The sequence below is a fragment of the Sylvia atricapilla genome, chromosome Z, assembly GCF_009819655.1.
Source record: "Sylvia atricapilla isolate bSylAtr1 chromosome Z, bSylAtr1.pri, whole genome shotgun sequence".
Lineage (NCBI taxonomy): Eukaryota > Metazoa > Chordata > Aves > Passeriformes > Sylviidae > Sylvia > Sylvia atricapilla.
The window spans coordinates 70,986,881-70,999,866 of NC_089174.1; the positions used below are offsets into that span (position 1 = coordinate 70,986,881).

At 40.2% G+C, this 12,986-nt stretch overlaps 1 protein-coding gene across 2 annotated transcripts in view; it reads left to right on the forward strand.

Annotated features, from left to right (window-relative positions):
• EGFLAM (EGF like, fibronectin type III and laminin G domains) overlaps positions 1 to 12,986 on the forward strand; it is a 73,437-nt gene that overhangs the window by 14,597 nt on the left and 45,854 nt on the right. Inside the window, exons 2-6 of one of the 2 annotated variants that reach the window (XM_066340018.1) lie at positions 1,060 to 1,172; positions 3,125 to 3,208; positions 4,359 to 4,385; positions 8,740 to 8,857; positions 9,101 to 9,236. In XM_066340018.1, coding sequence (XP_066196115.1) covers positions 1,060 to 1,172; positions 3,125 to 3,208; positions 4,359 to 4,385; positions 8,740 to 8,857; positions 9,101 to 9,236 — 478 coding nt within the window. Of the gene's footprint in view, positions 1 to 1,059; positions 1,173 to 3,124; positions 3,209 to 4,358; positions 4,386 to 8,739; positions 8,858 to 9,100; positions 9,237 to 12,986 lie in introns of those variants that run through there. The other variant, XM_066340017.1, reaches the window with a different exon arrangement.

Below are 12,986 nucleotides of genomic sequence, written 5' to 3' on the forward strand. Positions count from 1 at the left end.
TGTTCCAAATTATTCACCAAATACTTTCAGTAAATAATGTTATTTGCCTATATTGCATTCAGAATATGAATTTGAAGCCTGCCTTACATGACTATTTGTCATTAAAAAAAATATATTGTTATTTCGGCAACTATGCCTTCCAGCAAACTTGTCTCATAGAGCTTCCCTAGAAAATAACACAAGGATGCTATGAATATGTTAAGAGTGAATGTTTAGGGTAATTCTTTCTTTCATATTACTAATGCAGCTGAAATGCTAATCTACTTCATTGGCTATTGTGAAGATTGTATTCACATTCTGAATTTGAAATGCTTCTTAAGTGGACACTGATACCCCTGCCCTGGCTGCTTGTCCCTGTCACTCCTTTGGTAGCAGCTGGTGTATTGTTCCAGCTACTGCTGGCGTGCTTGGAGTGCAAGGCAGAGGGTGATCATAGGAGGTGGCACATGCTGTGTTCAGAGCCTCTGGACCAATCAGGAATCCATGGGACTAAGTCCATGCTAATGAAGAAAATGGGTGAAGGCCTAGGGAACATGGCATGGTTTGGCTCTCTTCTACAGAGCCTTTCCTTCTCCAAAGATGTCCATATTGACTTACAGATGTGGTGTGTGATCTGCTCTGTCTTCCATACCATTCCTGGGAGACCTTCCCAGTAGTCTGTATCTGTGCCACAGACTGTGCAAGCAGCATGAATGTGTGAATGTCCCTAACTTTGGGTCCTGGCTAGTATCCAGCATTTCAGGAACACATTTAAAAACCTATGAAGTTCCTCAATGGCATTGCTTGAAGCACTGGGTGCTCCTAAGCTAAGCAACAGCTTGCTCATTGAGAAAAGGAGATGTTCCCCTTTGGTGTCTGTCTCCTGGTGTTCCACTGCTACCTTGGAAGTTGGAAGTTGAGGGGAAAAGAGGCACCTAAGTCAAATCTGAGTAGCGGTCTATGTTTGATAGTTTGGAATGAGGGCAGCACAAGCCTGTTGTTCAAAGATACACCTGCCAGGCAGCTAAAGGAGAGGGGTTTTGTCCTATGGCTCCTTATACAATGCCTTTTTGTTCTTAGCAGATAGACTGGGGCCTCCTGTGGACATTCTGCTGGATTCACTGAACTGCACAGCGTTCAGCGTGCAGTGGAAGATGCCAAAGCAGCACGCGAGCACCATCACAGGGTACACGGTAAGTGATGCTCCGTGCTGCTGCCTGGCCTCAGACTGCACGCACTGACACCAGGGGGACAGCCCCTGCTCCTGACAAACAGTGCCACTGCCCAGAAAGCAGCCAGGGGACAGTGGGCTTCAGTGGATTGAACTGTAACCTTAAAAAACAAGCAGTTCATGTTTTAGAAACAAGCTATGATGGGAATTTGGGTTGGTTGCCAAGGGCCTGCAGTGGATATAGATTGCTTTTCTGTTGTGGTTTTCCTGCAAGGCTCTCACTGCTCTCTGCAGCTGATAAAACAGTAAAGTAGAGCAGAGCAGGTAGATTTTACACTGTGTGAGTCAGGGCCATGCAGATCCTTTAACTTGTACTTACAGCCTGAGGATTACTTTAGCAGGCATATGCTTTCAAACTCAGCCTCTAAAACTTCCCAGACTGGTAGGAGGTACAAGGGAAGGAGTGTTTCATGGAGTCTCTTCCTGGATAGAATACTACATAGAATACATAGTACTACATGGAATCCCTGGGAGCTATGGTGATAAATATCAGAAGACCTTTTGTTTTATTCCCCCCTACCTCAGAAGTCAGTTTCTTTTAAAGAAATAATAATTTTTATATTCTACTCAGCAATTTTATAGGGAAGTCTGACCATCATCAAGGATCTGCCATGTTGTATTCTGCCTACAGGGCAAAACAGAAGGGCTAGGCTAAACTGGTTACTATATTTTAGTGTGCAAGAAGAAAAACAGTGAGTACTAACATGCCATTCATCAATTTTTGTTAGGTATTGCTTTAACAGGTATTCCATGGCAATGAAACTCAGTCCCAAAATTTAAGCTAGCCAGTGGGAAATTAGCGCCAAAGATGTGAAATGTTGACTAGAATGTGTTGCTTTCCCCTTCAATAATAACAAGAAAACGAATAGCAGTTTTTCTTATTAGAATTTTTTGTGGACAGATTTGAAATTTCCAAGAACAAAATATCCAAAATTCAGTTTTATATAAAAAGGTGGGAAGCAGAATTCTACTGAGTACCTTATTATTAATGTGCACTAGAAGAATGAGAAAAATCCCTGCAATAGGTATTTCTGGTACACATGCTCCTTTATCCCACAGTCTTGTAAATGACATCAGTTCAGCCCAGCTGTAGAGTTCATTTTATTGTTATGAAAGTTCTATGGACTAGAATACGGTAGGCTAAAACTCCAAAAAGCACATGCCATGGCCAGGACCTGCTTCAGGTAGGTTCTGTGTGTAGTTGGGTTCACCCTTCTCTGCAAGAATGGAGGTGGAGGTATGAACTGGCTTCAGTTGTAAACAGTTTTAAACTCCTCATGCATGGACATCAAGCATCTGAGCTCCACTTTTTTTTTTAAGCCTTGAGCTGGTGTGTGGCATAATAATAAAACCAATGACAAGCAGCCTCAATAGTGCTGTATCCAAAATGTCTTCACTGCAGTATCTTGTCTTTCTGGCATCTCTGGGTCTCTGTGCACAGGAGAGCAGATTGTCTGTCTCATTAGTCTCCAGTACTTGGCAACAGACATGGAGAGACATTTTATGATAGAGCAATTTTTATAATGTCACAATCATGTAATGTCAACATCTTCCTTATATGAAGTAACGTGTCTGTGTTGTGCAGACCAGTCCCACAACTCTTCAGCTGTCCATATGAACCATAGACAAATGATGCACAACTAAAATTGTCAGCTCAGGCCTGTGCTACAAACACTACAGCTGTGTTTCACATTAGGTAAGTGTATACACTGTGTGGTGGTGTCCTTTGGTCACACTCCAACTTCTAGCAAATATGTAAGGAATATTAAAGGACTTCAGCTTTTCCTGCATTTGAAATCATGGGCTCAAATTCTCTCTCCAGTGTGAGAAAGGTGCACTAGTGCACTGATTTTCAAGTTGTTCTGAAACACTGAGTTATTGCTTTGACTGGTTTGACTTTATCTTCTTCCCAAGGTCTTTTACTCAGAAGTTGAAGGTGACAAAGCAGTTAAACAGCTCTCACACGATGTTCCCTTGAGTTTGGATATGATTAGCATGGTGAGTATTTCTTTACATCAACAATCAGAGCACTGGAGCAGAACATGCAAGTGGAAACTTGCAACTGTCTCCTTGTGGTTTTGTGAAATATGGTGAGGATACAAGCTCCAAATCTGCTCTGAGTGTTGAGCAAAAGGAGATCACAATATTTTTGTGTTTGCCTCATGCACTTTTTCTCCTTCTTGTCTGACCATTTTGTCATGTAAAAACTATTGGTACTTGCTCTCAGCTTCCTAGTACATTCCTTTGACATCTACTAAAATAGAACTTTCAATCTTAAAAGCATGCATTTTCACTAATGGAAGGGGTGGAATTGCACGACTCTGTGCACAGTTAGAGCAGTGCTATCACTGTATAGGTATTGCAGTGTCTGACACAGCTATGTGAGTTAACAAATAGAGTGTTTTTGCTTCTGGGTGAGACTGTGGCCTCCTGAAATATGGTTGCTTTAGCATATATATATTCAGCATAGATCTGCAAGTTCATATTCTAGGAGATTCCCCCAGCTGATGGTGTTTATTTTGTTCTTGAAAGAACTACTTTTTCTCATTGCACTTCATTTTTTTTAAAGTTATGTTTTTTCTTTTATATCTCCCTTGCATTCTTGCTTCAGGGATTTTTTCATTTGTCCCTTTTCTTCCCTCATTTGTTTTTTCTGCCCCACTTCCTAACTAGAAGCATGAGTGAGGAGGATGCTCAGATTTCCTGCAGGTTTCCATCACTTTGGTTGTCAGTTCTGACTTCTGCAGGATTCTGGGATCACAGTGAATAAAACAATATTGTTGTCATGAAATGTCATTTATTTATTCATGCATTATTTTCTCCCTTCTTATCCTTATCTCTGTATTTCTCTCTCGCTTTTTCTGTTTCTTAAAATCTATTCTTGTGTGTAGTGCCAGGAAAGATCAAACAGCACAATTTTGTGGGTTGTTTGTTTTTTTTTTTAAATCTTAATCCTAACAGCAGTACTTCGTAATACTGGGAGAGGGGAGTGTGTATCCCAGTACTCATGCAGATGATTAACAGCCATACAGACTGCTGTATGCAGCAGCACTGGTCTTGTTTTAATTCCCTGACTTATTATTTGTGTGGTTTTGCCATCACTTTTTATTATGTTAGTTCTTAACAAGTCCTATTTGCTTTTTCCCAGGGTCAACTTGAAGGACAAGCAATATTTGTAAGTATTGCTTCACGTGAAACTTGGTCACAGATGTGATTTAAAATAAAATTGAATGTTTCTGACTTGGTCTCTCTAGAGACTCACACACAAAAGTTGATCTCAAATGTTGATTCTACATAGCACATATACATGGTCTTTTGTGGTCAAAAAGTAGCAGATAGTAGCCTCAAAAAGCTCAAAATTCACAGTTGGACAAGGTGGACACGTGTAGGAAAAGTAGCTCCCTTTTTAGCAATGGATAAATCTTTTTCTCAGTCATCAGAGATATTTATGGATGTCTTGTTTTGATGGAGTAAACTTGTATAAAAAATGGTATATATCCAGGCAGTGAGGATTTAGAGATGATGGGGACAGTCAGGTAGTCAGACAGACAGTAAAAGGAAAGAACAAAGTCTGGCAGTTGGAGAGGAGATGAAGAGAGAAGAACCTGTGCCAGTCCAGAGAGAGCCAAGAAGGAGGAGGAGCACAGGAAGAGGCTAGCCTTGCAACACCCTGGAGGAAGAAGTGGGAGCCTAGCTACTAGTATAAAACAAGTTTGAAAGAAATACCAACTCTCTTAACGGCTTTGCAGCTGGTGAATTAATCATTGATTATTTCCAGTCCTGCCCTCAGTCCAGTCTGCTTCCTGTAAGCAGTAAACTGGGTGTATTGCGAACTGGAAGCAAGCGAGAGGTGCTCAGGTTTGGATAGGAGAAGGACAGCAATTTCAGTGTTTAACTGAAATCCCTAGCATCAACAGCCTCTTGCAAACCTTTGTTTTCTGCAAGCTATTTTAGGAATAGAGAAATCTCATGCATTTGGTGGAGCTCACAGGGCTTTTGTGGTGTGAAACAAGAGAAGTTGGGTTGGACTACAGGAGGCTGAGTCCTCAGGATGCACTTGCACCAGGACTATCTGGTTCAGTCCTAGCTGAGTCGAGTCTGGATTGTGGCATTCCTGAATTGAGGTTCCACACTGAGTCCTTTTTTTCTGCTTGATAAAAATAACACTTCTGAGGGGTACTTGTGGAGAAGTATGAATGGCTGGGTTTAATCAGCTCCCAGCTGTCATTAATCCTCCAGGAAGTGGTGTTCTCGATGAAATGCTTTCTGTTGTATTCATACCAAACTCAACAGAAATCTGCAACAGTTTTGTGGTAAAGTCTGCATGTTACTGTTTCCATCACTAAGCCTCCTCTCCCGGTGCTGGGTATGACCCTGCTGCTTTCTTGGAGGCTTCCCTGGGCCACATGGAATTGCTGTAGCAAGAGCTGATTTGCACTGCCTGTTTCTGTGCATGCATATGCTCATGTGTCTGTGTGTTAGCAAAGTGGATAATGTATTACTGTATATTATATTGTTGTAAAGTAGAGAATGTGTAAGTGGCGCCAGCCAGGAGAAGTGCAGATGCAGTAACGTTTAGTATAAGCCGTTGTTCTAACCGGACATAATATTCAGGAATTCCAGCACACATAGTTAAAAAAACAAGAAAAATCAATAAAAATTAGTAGGCTTTAAAGGTGACAGGTTTTAGGTTGGGCACAGAGCCTTGGAGAGCAACACTGCTCCCTGTCAAATCACTAACCAGACCAGTACAAAATGGGAGGTGACCAGCTGAGACCAGTAGTTCAGGGAAGGAATTGTCATCAGGGGAGAGAGTGCCATTAAAACCAGCTCAGTTCCTGCAGCTGTGTTGTAATCCAGGGCTTGATTCTCTCTCTTTTTTTTTTTTTTTTTTTTTTTTTTTTTTAAATTAAAACAAAATAGAAAACAGACATACTTCTGGAAAACAATTTCTAATTCTGGTTTCTGTGAGGCAGCTCACTGAGCCTCGCAAACAGTTTCAACACACTTGTAGGGAAGACAAGCTGTGAGGCAGGGCAGGGAGGGATAGATGGGATAATCTAAGTGAAATTTGCTCCCCTACCACAGAAAAGGCATCACATTGCCTCACCCTATTCAAAATGTGAGATTGTAATGAGAATACCAAATATCATTTTTCAGGATTTTAGCAAGAGAATTGTGCAAGACAAGAAAGTGAAGTTGGTGACTATTAAAGCATCATCAGCAATTGAGTGTTGAGTTTGTGGCATCAGACTTCAAAATATAGATCTAATCTGAGTGGAGGGGGGACTACAAAAATGGTGGGGATAACTGTTCCACATATTACCTAAATTCGTTATCTGTGAGGTCACTCTGTCTCTTCTGAGATGAGTGTCTCTTCTTAAGACCTGTCTTCTAAATACAGGCAAGAAAAGAACTGAAATATGTACTCCCAGGCTGCTGGAGAGTGGGGCGCAAGGAAATGTGTTTCTTTTCCAGGATCTGATTTGAAAGTGTTCCTGGTGTGAGGTAGGTATTCCCTGACATTGCCACAGGTCAGGGTAGCTTGATGGTGTCCTGAATTTTTACTTCCTCACTGGTGTCCTGATCCTTGAGGATTAGATGTTTGGTTTTACAGGTACCCACTGTGTGTTCCAGGGCTGTGTTCATGGAGAGAGCACTGCCATGAAGGGGGCAGGTAGCCATATGTATAAGGCATGAGTGCACCTTGCTGACGTTTTGAGGGCACACACATTGAACTTCTTGAATATTAGGGCTTTGATCTTGATTGGCCAGGCACTCAATGAGATTCCCTCTGTTCAGTTTATTGTAGACTTGAGTCTGAAGGTAATGAGGCACGTACATGATTATCCAGCTCTCTCCAAGGGCCAAGTCCCTGAGTGGTGTGAAAATGATAAGACAGATAATGAAGGATTTTTTCCTCATAAGCATGAGTGTAATAGAGAGTAGTACTGGCAGGAAAAAAATGCACATTGTTTAAGGGCAGACAGACAGTATGTATGGCATGGAGGACAGAAAGGCAGGAGCAGGGGCATCAGTTCCGTCACCAGGAAGAGGTACAAAGTTTTCAGCAACTGGCTTCTCAGATCACATTGTAAAAGACCTCAGTCCCTTCAGCTATGGAAGACCCAGATTAATATTTCAGAGTGAGTGTTCTTGCTGCCTCTCTGTGGACAGTTACTATTCCAGCATTGTATCATCTCAGACTTGTCCAGGTAATTTGAGCAGCTCAAGGGTGAATGTTGGAAAAACAACATAGTCGTCAGCTGCTCCATGTTAATAGGAAATTAGTGTTGGAGCTCCAAAACCATGTCCAGAGAAATGACAGATGGCAGGGTGTTGCTGAACAGTGTTGTAGTAATAATATAAGTTCCCCAAAGAGTAGAGAGGAAGTGTTTTTTTCCAGAAGACCATTTAGCAGTTAATAAATTTTTTGGATTGTTTACTATTTTAATGCAACTGGAAGCACAGATTTAAAATCTGTTCCGACATGAAGAAAAAGGAGAACTTTGCATTTTCAAATGCACTATGACTGATGTGTTTAATATCAGAGAACGAAAACCAGAAGAATAATAGCTGTAAAACAGGTTATTTGTAAGTGCTTATTTTTCACACCAGAACAGTCTGTGGTATAGAACCTGGTATTTCTGTTTCCTTGTATATGCTGTCAAAATTCATAAATCTGGGATTAACGTAGACATTCCAGATAGGCTGCAGGTAAAGATACTCAATTTCTTTACACATGTACACATACTCCATTAAAGATCAGATCTAAATGTCTGAGACTGATCATGCTATGTGAAGCAGCCAATGATAAAATGCAAGATTTTAGTGGTGTTTTCTGTTTTCTGGAGATTTTGATCAGGCTCCTCTGAAGAGTATTCATCAGCCCAAGCTCTTCACATGGAGCTGAGCATTGCCTCCTTTACGGTAGTTATCTGTAGGTTAATCTTTTTGTGTTTATGGCAGAAGGACAAATAAGGGAAATGCTCCCTTCAGGTCAAGGCTGTTAGCTGAGCTCATAAAATTGTGAGAGATGATAGGATAGGGCTCTGCTCCGTGAGAAATTAAGGATCATCAGTTCACACTGCATCAAATTGCTTCATTCTCGGGAGGTTTTATGGCCTCTGAATTTAAAAGAGAAATAAAAATAAACAAGGAATAAAAAAGGGGAGAATACACCAGACTGATACCAAATGCTAGCCGTTGGCTCAAGGGAGGGAATAGTATGTGACTTCGACTTCACCAGTGAAAAAGCTGAATATCAAATGCAAATTATCTACAGCCTTATGAGTTGTGCTGAGAAATGGGTCCAGGTCAGCCTTGTGGATTCTCCTGGGGCGAGGCTGCAGCTTGAGAGGAAACATGATTCTATTTGTGTTTGTTGTTTCTGAGCTGTGCTGGGGACAATCTTCCTAGGAGAGCAGAGGGAAAATACCATGTAAGATCCCTGAGTCCCAGCTCACAGCAGCATCCCCAGTTCCTCAGAATCGCTGTCACAACGTGCTTGTCCGCTCTTGACCTGGCAGGATGTTGTTATTGGCGACCTGAAGCCAGGCACTCCACACCGCGTCAGCGTTGGAGCATACAGCTGGGCGGGGAAGGGACGGCCCAGCATGCCCAGGGAGGTGACAACTTTATCCCAAGGTAACTCTGCTTGCAGGGCTCTGTTGCAAAACTGACGGGGCAGGTGTCTGTAGCACTCACACCTAGCCTCTGTCATGTGTCACAGTATTTTATTGGTACTTTTCCACAAATGTAGGGTTTTAGAGGGGCAGTAGAGTGAGGGGAGAAGCCTGTGATTTGATTCCTATGTGTGTAGGTGTTGGGCTATTGTGTGTAGCAACCCCGATGCTTCTCTTAATGCGATTTCTTTGCACTTCTTCTAAGATAAGTGCATGCCTCCTGCGCCACCTTATCAGCCCCAGATCGTGGTGGTTTCTGATTCAGAAGTTGCGTTGTCCTGGAAGCCTGGAGTGAGTGAAGGAAGTTCTCCCATCCAGTACTACACAGTGGAGTTTATCAGGCAAGTTTGCTAGTGGAGTCTGAATTTCAGTGTTTGCACACTATAGTGTTCTGGGTTTTTTTTTAACTTAAACTGCACTATTCAAATGCATATAGATGTGATTTACTTACTTTACTGTGTGTGGTATGCTTAGTTTTCTTCTCCGTGTGTGTTGAATTACCATGGAAATTTTAAGACAAAATCAGAAAGGATCCAATTTGTTACAAAATCACCTATAAGCTGCACTTACTGATGGAGGAAAAATGAGGTCTGATTTGATCTGTTCCCTTTAATAGCGGCCTGGGTGAATGAAGATTTGAGTTTCTTCTGTCATCAAATGCTGTCAAACCATGCTGAGAAAAGAGTGCTTGGCAGAGTGGTTTCCCTGGGTTGCTACAGAAGATAATCCGAGGACTGAAAATTCAGTATGTTGGGCAGTTTTACCTGGCAAAAGTTACAGAATCCTAGAAACATCAATATTAGATGGAACCTTCAAGATCATCCAGCCCAATCTTCAACTCAGCACTACCACTGTAGCCCCTAAACCACTAAACCCAGTGCCAGACACAGACATCTTTTGAACACAAAGTCATTTGAGTCTTTAGCTTGCAGGATTTAGACTTGCTTTGTTATGCTAATGCTAATCAGGTTTACATGAAATTCTGATCTCTCTGTTTAGATTTGGGCTGGGGGGAAGTGGGGTGTTGGTGGGGTGCTTTTTTAGTTCTTTTTGTTGAAGTCTTAAAATTCGCAGCAGTAGAGCTGAACTATCAGAAGTTGCCAGTCAAATTGCTTTTATAAGCTGCATAAAAAAGGTCAGGAGGAGGTGATTGTATCTGCAAGCATAAACAAGTATTTGTACTTGACTGTTCATATGCTTGTGTGAACTAATATCTGCATACAAATCTATTTATTTTTATTTGCCTCAATGTTTACCCTTAGAGTGGATGTAAAATTCACCCATTTAATCCTTTGAGCGAATACTTGATGACAGATTTTAGCTGAGGTTCCTGGAAAAGAAGAGAATTGATTCTTTAACTACTCTGATCTGTAAAAGGTCAAAAAATTATTCGTCAGGAAAAAAAAATCATTTTTAAAAAATAATTGTTGTTATTAGAACAGATAGGAAGAACTTGATTTTCAAAGTATAGAAGATACTTCATATATCTTCAATCTAGAAGATATTGATATAGTAAAAAGATACTGACATAGCAAAAAGAATATCAAGACTGAAAACCTACTTGTTAACTGATGCACTTTGTATTTGGGCTGAAATTCCCCATATTTTGTTGGAGGCCATCCAACGTTCAGTGCACTGTGAGGCAGGACAAGAGGGCTGAAGATACTTATCTCCTTCGTGTAATGTCTGCTGTAGACATACAATGAAATTTCTTTAATATCTATTTTTGAACCAAATTTTTATCTTAGCTTTTTGATCTCTCTCCATCTCTTCTCTCTCATTTGCTCAGTTGATGGGGAAGGGATTTTGTTGAGTTCTGATTGACTGCACTTCAATCATCATCTCTGTGCTTTTACTGGAAAGTAAAACCTGGAGGCTTATGTACATTTCTTCTTAGTATCAGGAGCTTGCTAATGAAAGAAGTGGGTACCATCATCTCCATCTGACACACCAAAAGTGCACCCTTGAATGTTTTTGTTCAGCCATGGAGTGGAAAGCTGCTGTTTAGGTCAAAAGATGCGAGTGGTTGAAATTCAGTATTTCATTGGCTTTAGACTTTGGGAAAGAATTTGCTAACAGCAAAATGTTTTGATTACACTGTTTAGTTTGAAGTTTAAAGCTAAATTGAAAGTGCCTTTGTTAATTTTGGGATTATGCTCTCTTAGACTTGGAAGCTTGGTTGTATATTTGGAGAAAGTTCAATGAGCCATAAGCCCTAATGGCAGTTAGAGGTAAACATTTAACTTCAAGCTTCATTGTCTTTTGCTGCATATAGTTTTAATTACTGTAAAATATATTATTGTGAATTAAAGCTAGTCAATTAAACCAATGTAAAATTAAAACAAATCAGTTCAAGTAAATTAGAATTGAGTCCTCTTATGTCAAGGAAATACACCATTATCCTGTGATTTTGCAAAATTATTAACTTTCTAATGCAAATCTGTCATTTTGCTTGGGTACAGCACGAATGTCTAAAAAATACAACATTGTTTAAGTATTTTCCTTCTTCTTAGAATTAACTTTATTACTTTAAGCCTAGGAAAAAGCATAGGATAAAACATTTCTCTCAGTTACTCAGCTGTGATACTGGGGAAATTCAGTGCATACATGAAAATGCAGTACATTAATGGTTTTGGCATACCAGAATCAAATCAGAACCAGAGCTAGCCTCCAACCTGTCTCACCTCAGGGTCTCTACTTAAATTTGGTGCTTTATTTAAGCACTTACTAAGGGGTTTCCCTTGGGACTTGTTGGTTTGCTACAGGCAATGGAGGGCTGCAGGCGGCTTCAGATATAAGATGAGCTGAGCTAATTCAGCCTCTACTCTGCTGCTGGCTAAAAGAGGACTCTAAGGAGACCACAATCTCACTAGTCTAACCCAAAATGTACATAGTGTATGTGCAACTTTGTAGGCTTGGTGTAAATATTCTGTTGGTTAATGGTGAGAAGTATTTAATGAAAAAATACGTTTTTATGGAAGCCTCTAAAGCAAGACTTAAGCACATGAGCTTGGGTGATTTTCCTAAAGAGACTATATGAAATTACTTCTTAAAAATGTCTTGGATATTTTCACTCAAGTATTCCAAATACTCAAATTTTTATTCTGTTGAATGACTACTTGATCTTTTAAACTTGGTGACTAACTTACACAATTTTTATAGCCACAGACCAGCTACAGAACCACAAGTGTTCCAGCAGCACTTGCGCTAACAGAATTATCTCATTGCTATGTAGATGAAATTAAAAGCTTTTAATACTAATCTTGGCATGCAAAAGAAATTTTTCAGTATCCTGGTAGTGACACGAAACTTCTGCTGCAATGAACTAGGCAGGTTCTGCCGATAAAACTGGGAGATTTATTAGTATTGGGATGTTAGGGTGGTGCACATTCAGCATAGTGTTGTGCAGAGACTTCTTGATTAGTTTGAAGCCTTCCCTCTCTCTCGCAGAAAAATCTATTCTTGAATCCATTCCGTGCTGAACTGTCTGTCTCTGGCACTGCACTGAACCAGACAGTCACTGTTTGCTTTTGTTTGCAAAGAATCTGAAACAATAGATTTGACCAGAGAGACACCTCCCAATGTCTAGGAAAAATAGCTTTTATTACTGTTTACCTGATTATTGCATGAAACAGGCATATCTGACTTGGTATTTACCTCACTGTTTGTGAGATTAACTCCTTGAAAAGGTAACTGATGAAGAAAAAGGAGTGAAATATTAGGAAAAAAGTGCTTAACAACATTAGGTAGAAGCAGGAGAATATCTAACAAGAGAATTAATTACCAAAATTGTGCACGTTTCCATTCCTCACAGTTGACCTGGCATATTGTTTGATTTATTTTGTAGAAAGTGTCACAATAACGTGAAATAATAATAGTTACTAAAAGTAATGTTATAGTGCAGTACATTCTACCAGAGATTTTTCCTTAGCAGATGATGATGGATTGTACTTGTCATCATATTTATTATTTGCTGGCATATTTTTTTTAAAAAACATTAGAGAGATAAATTTTCCCCTTGAGATGATGATAAATATGGCATGGAAGAACAATCAGAAACCTTAGAAAAAATGGATTGCCAGTGAGTGTCT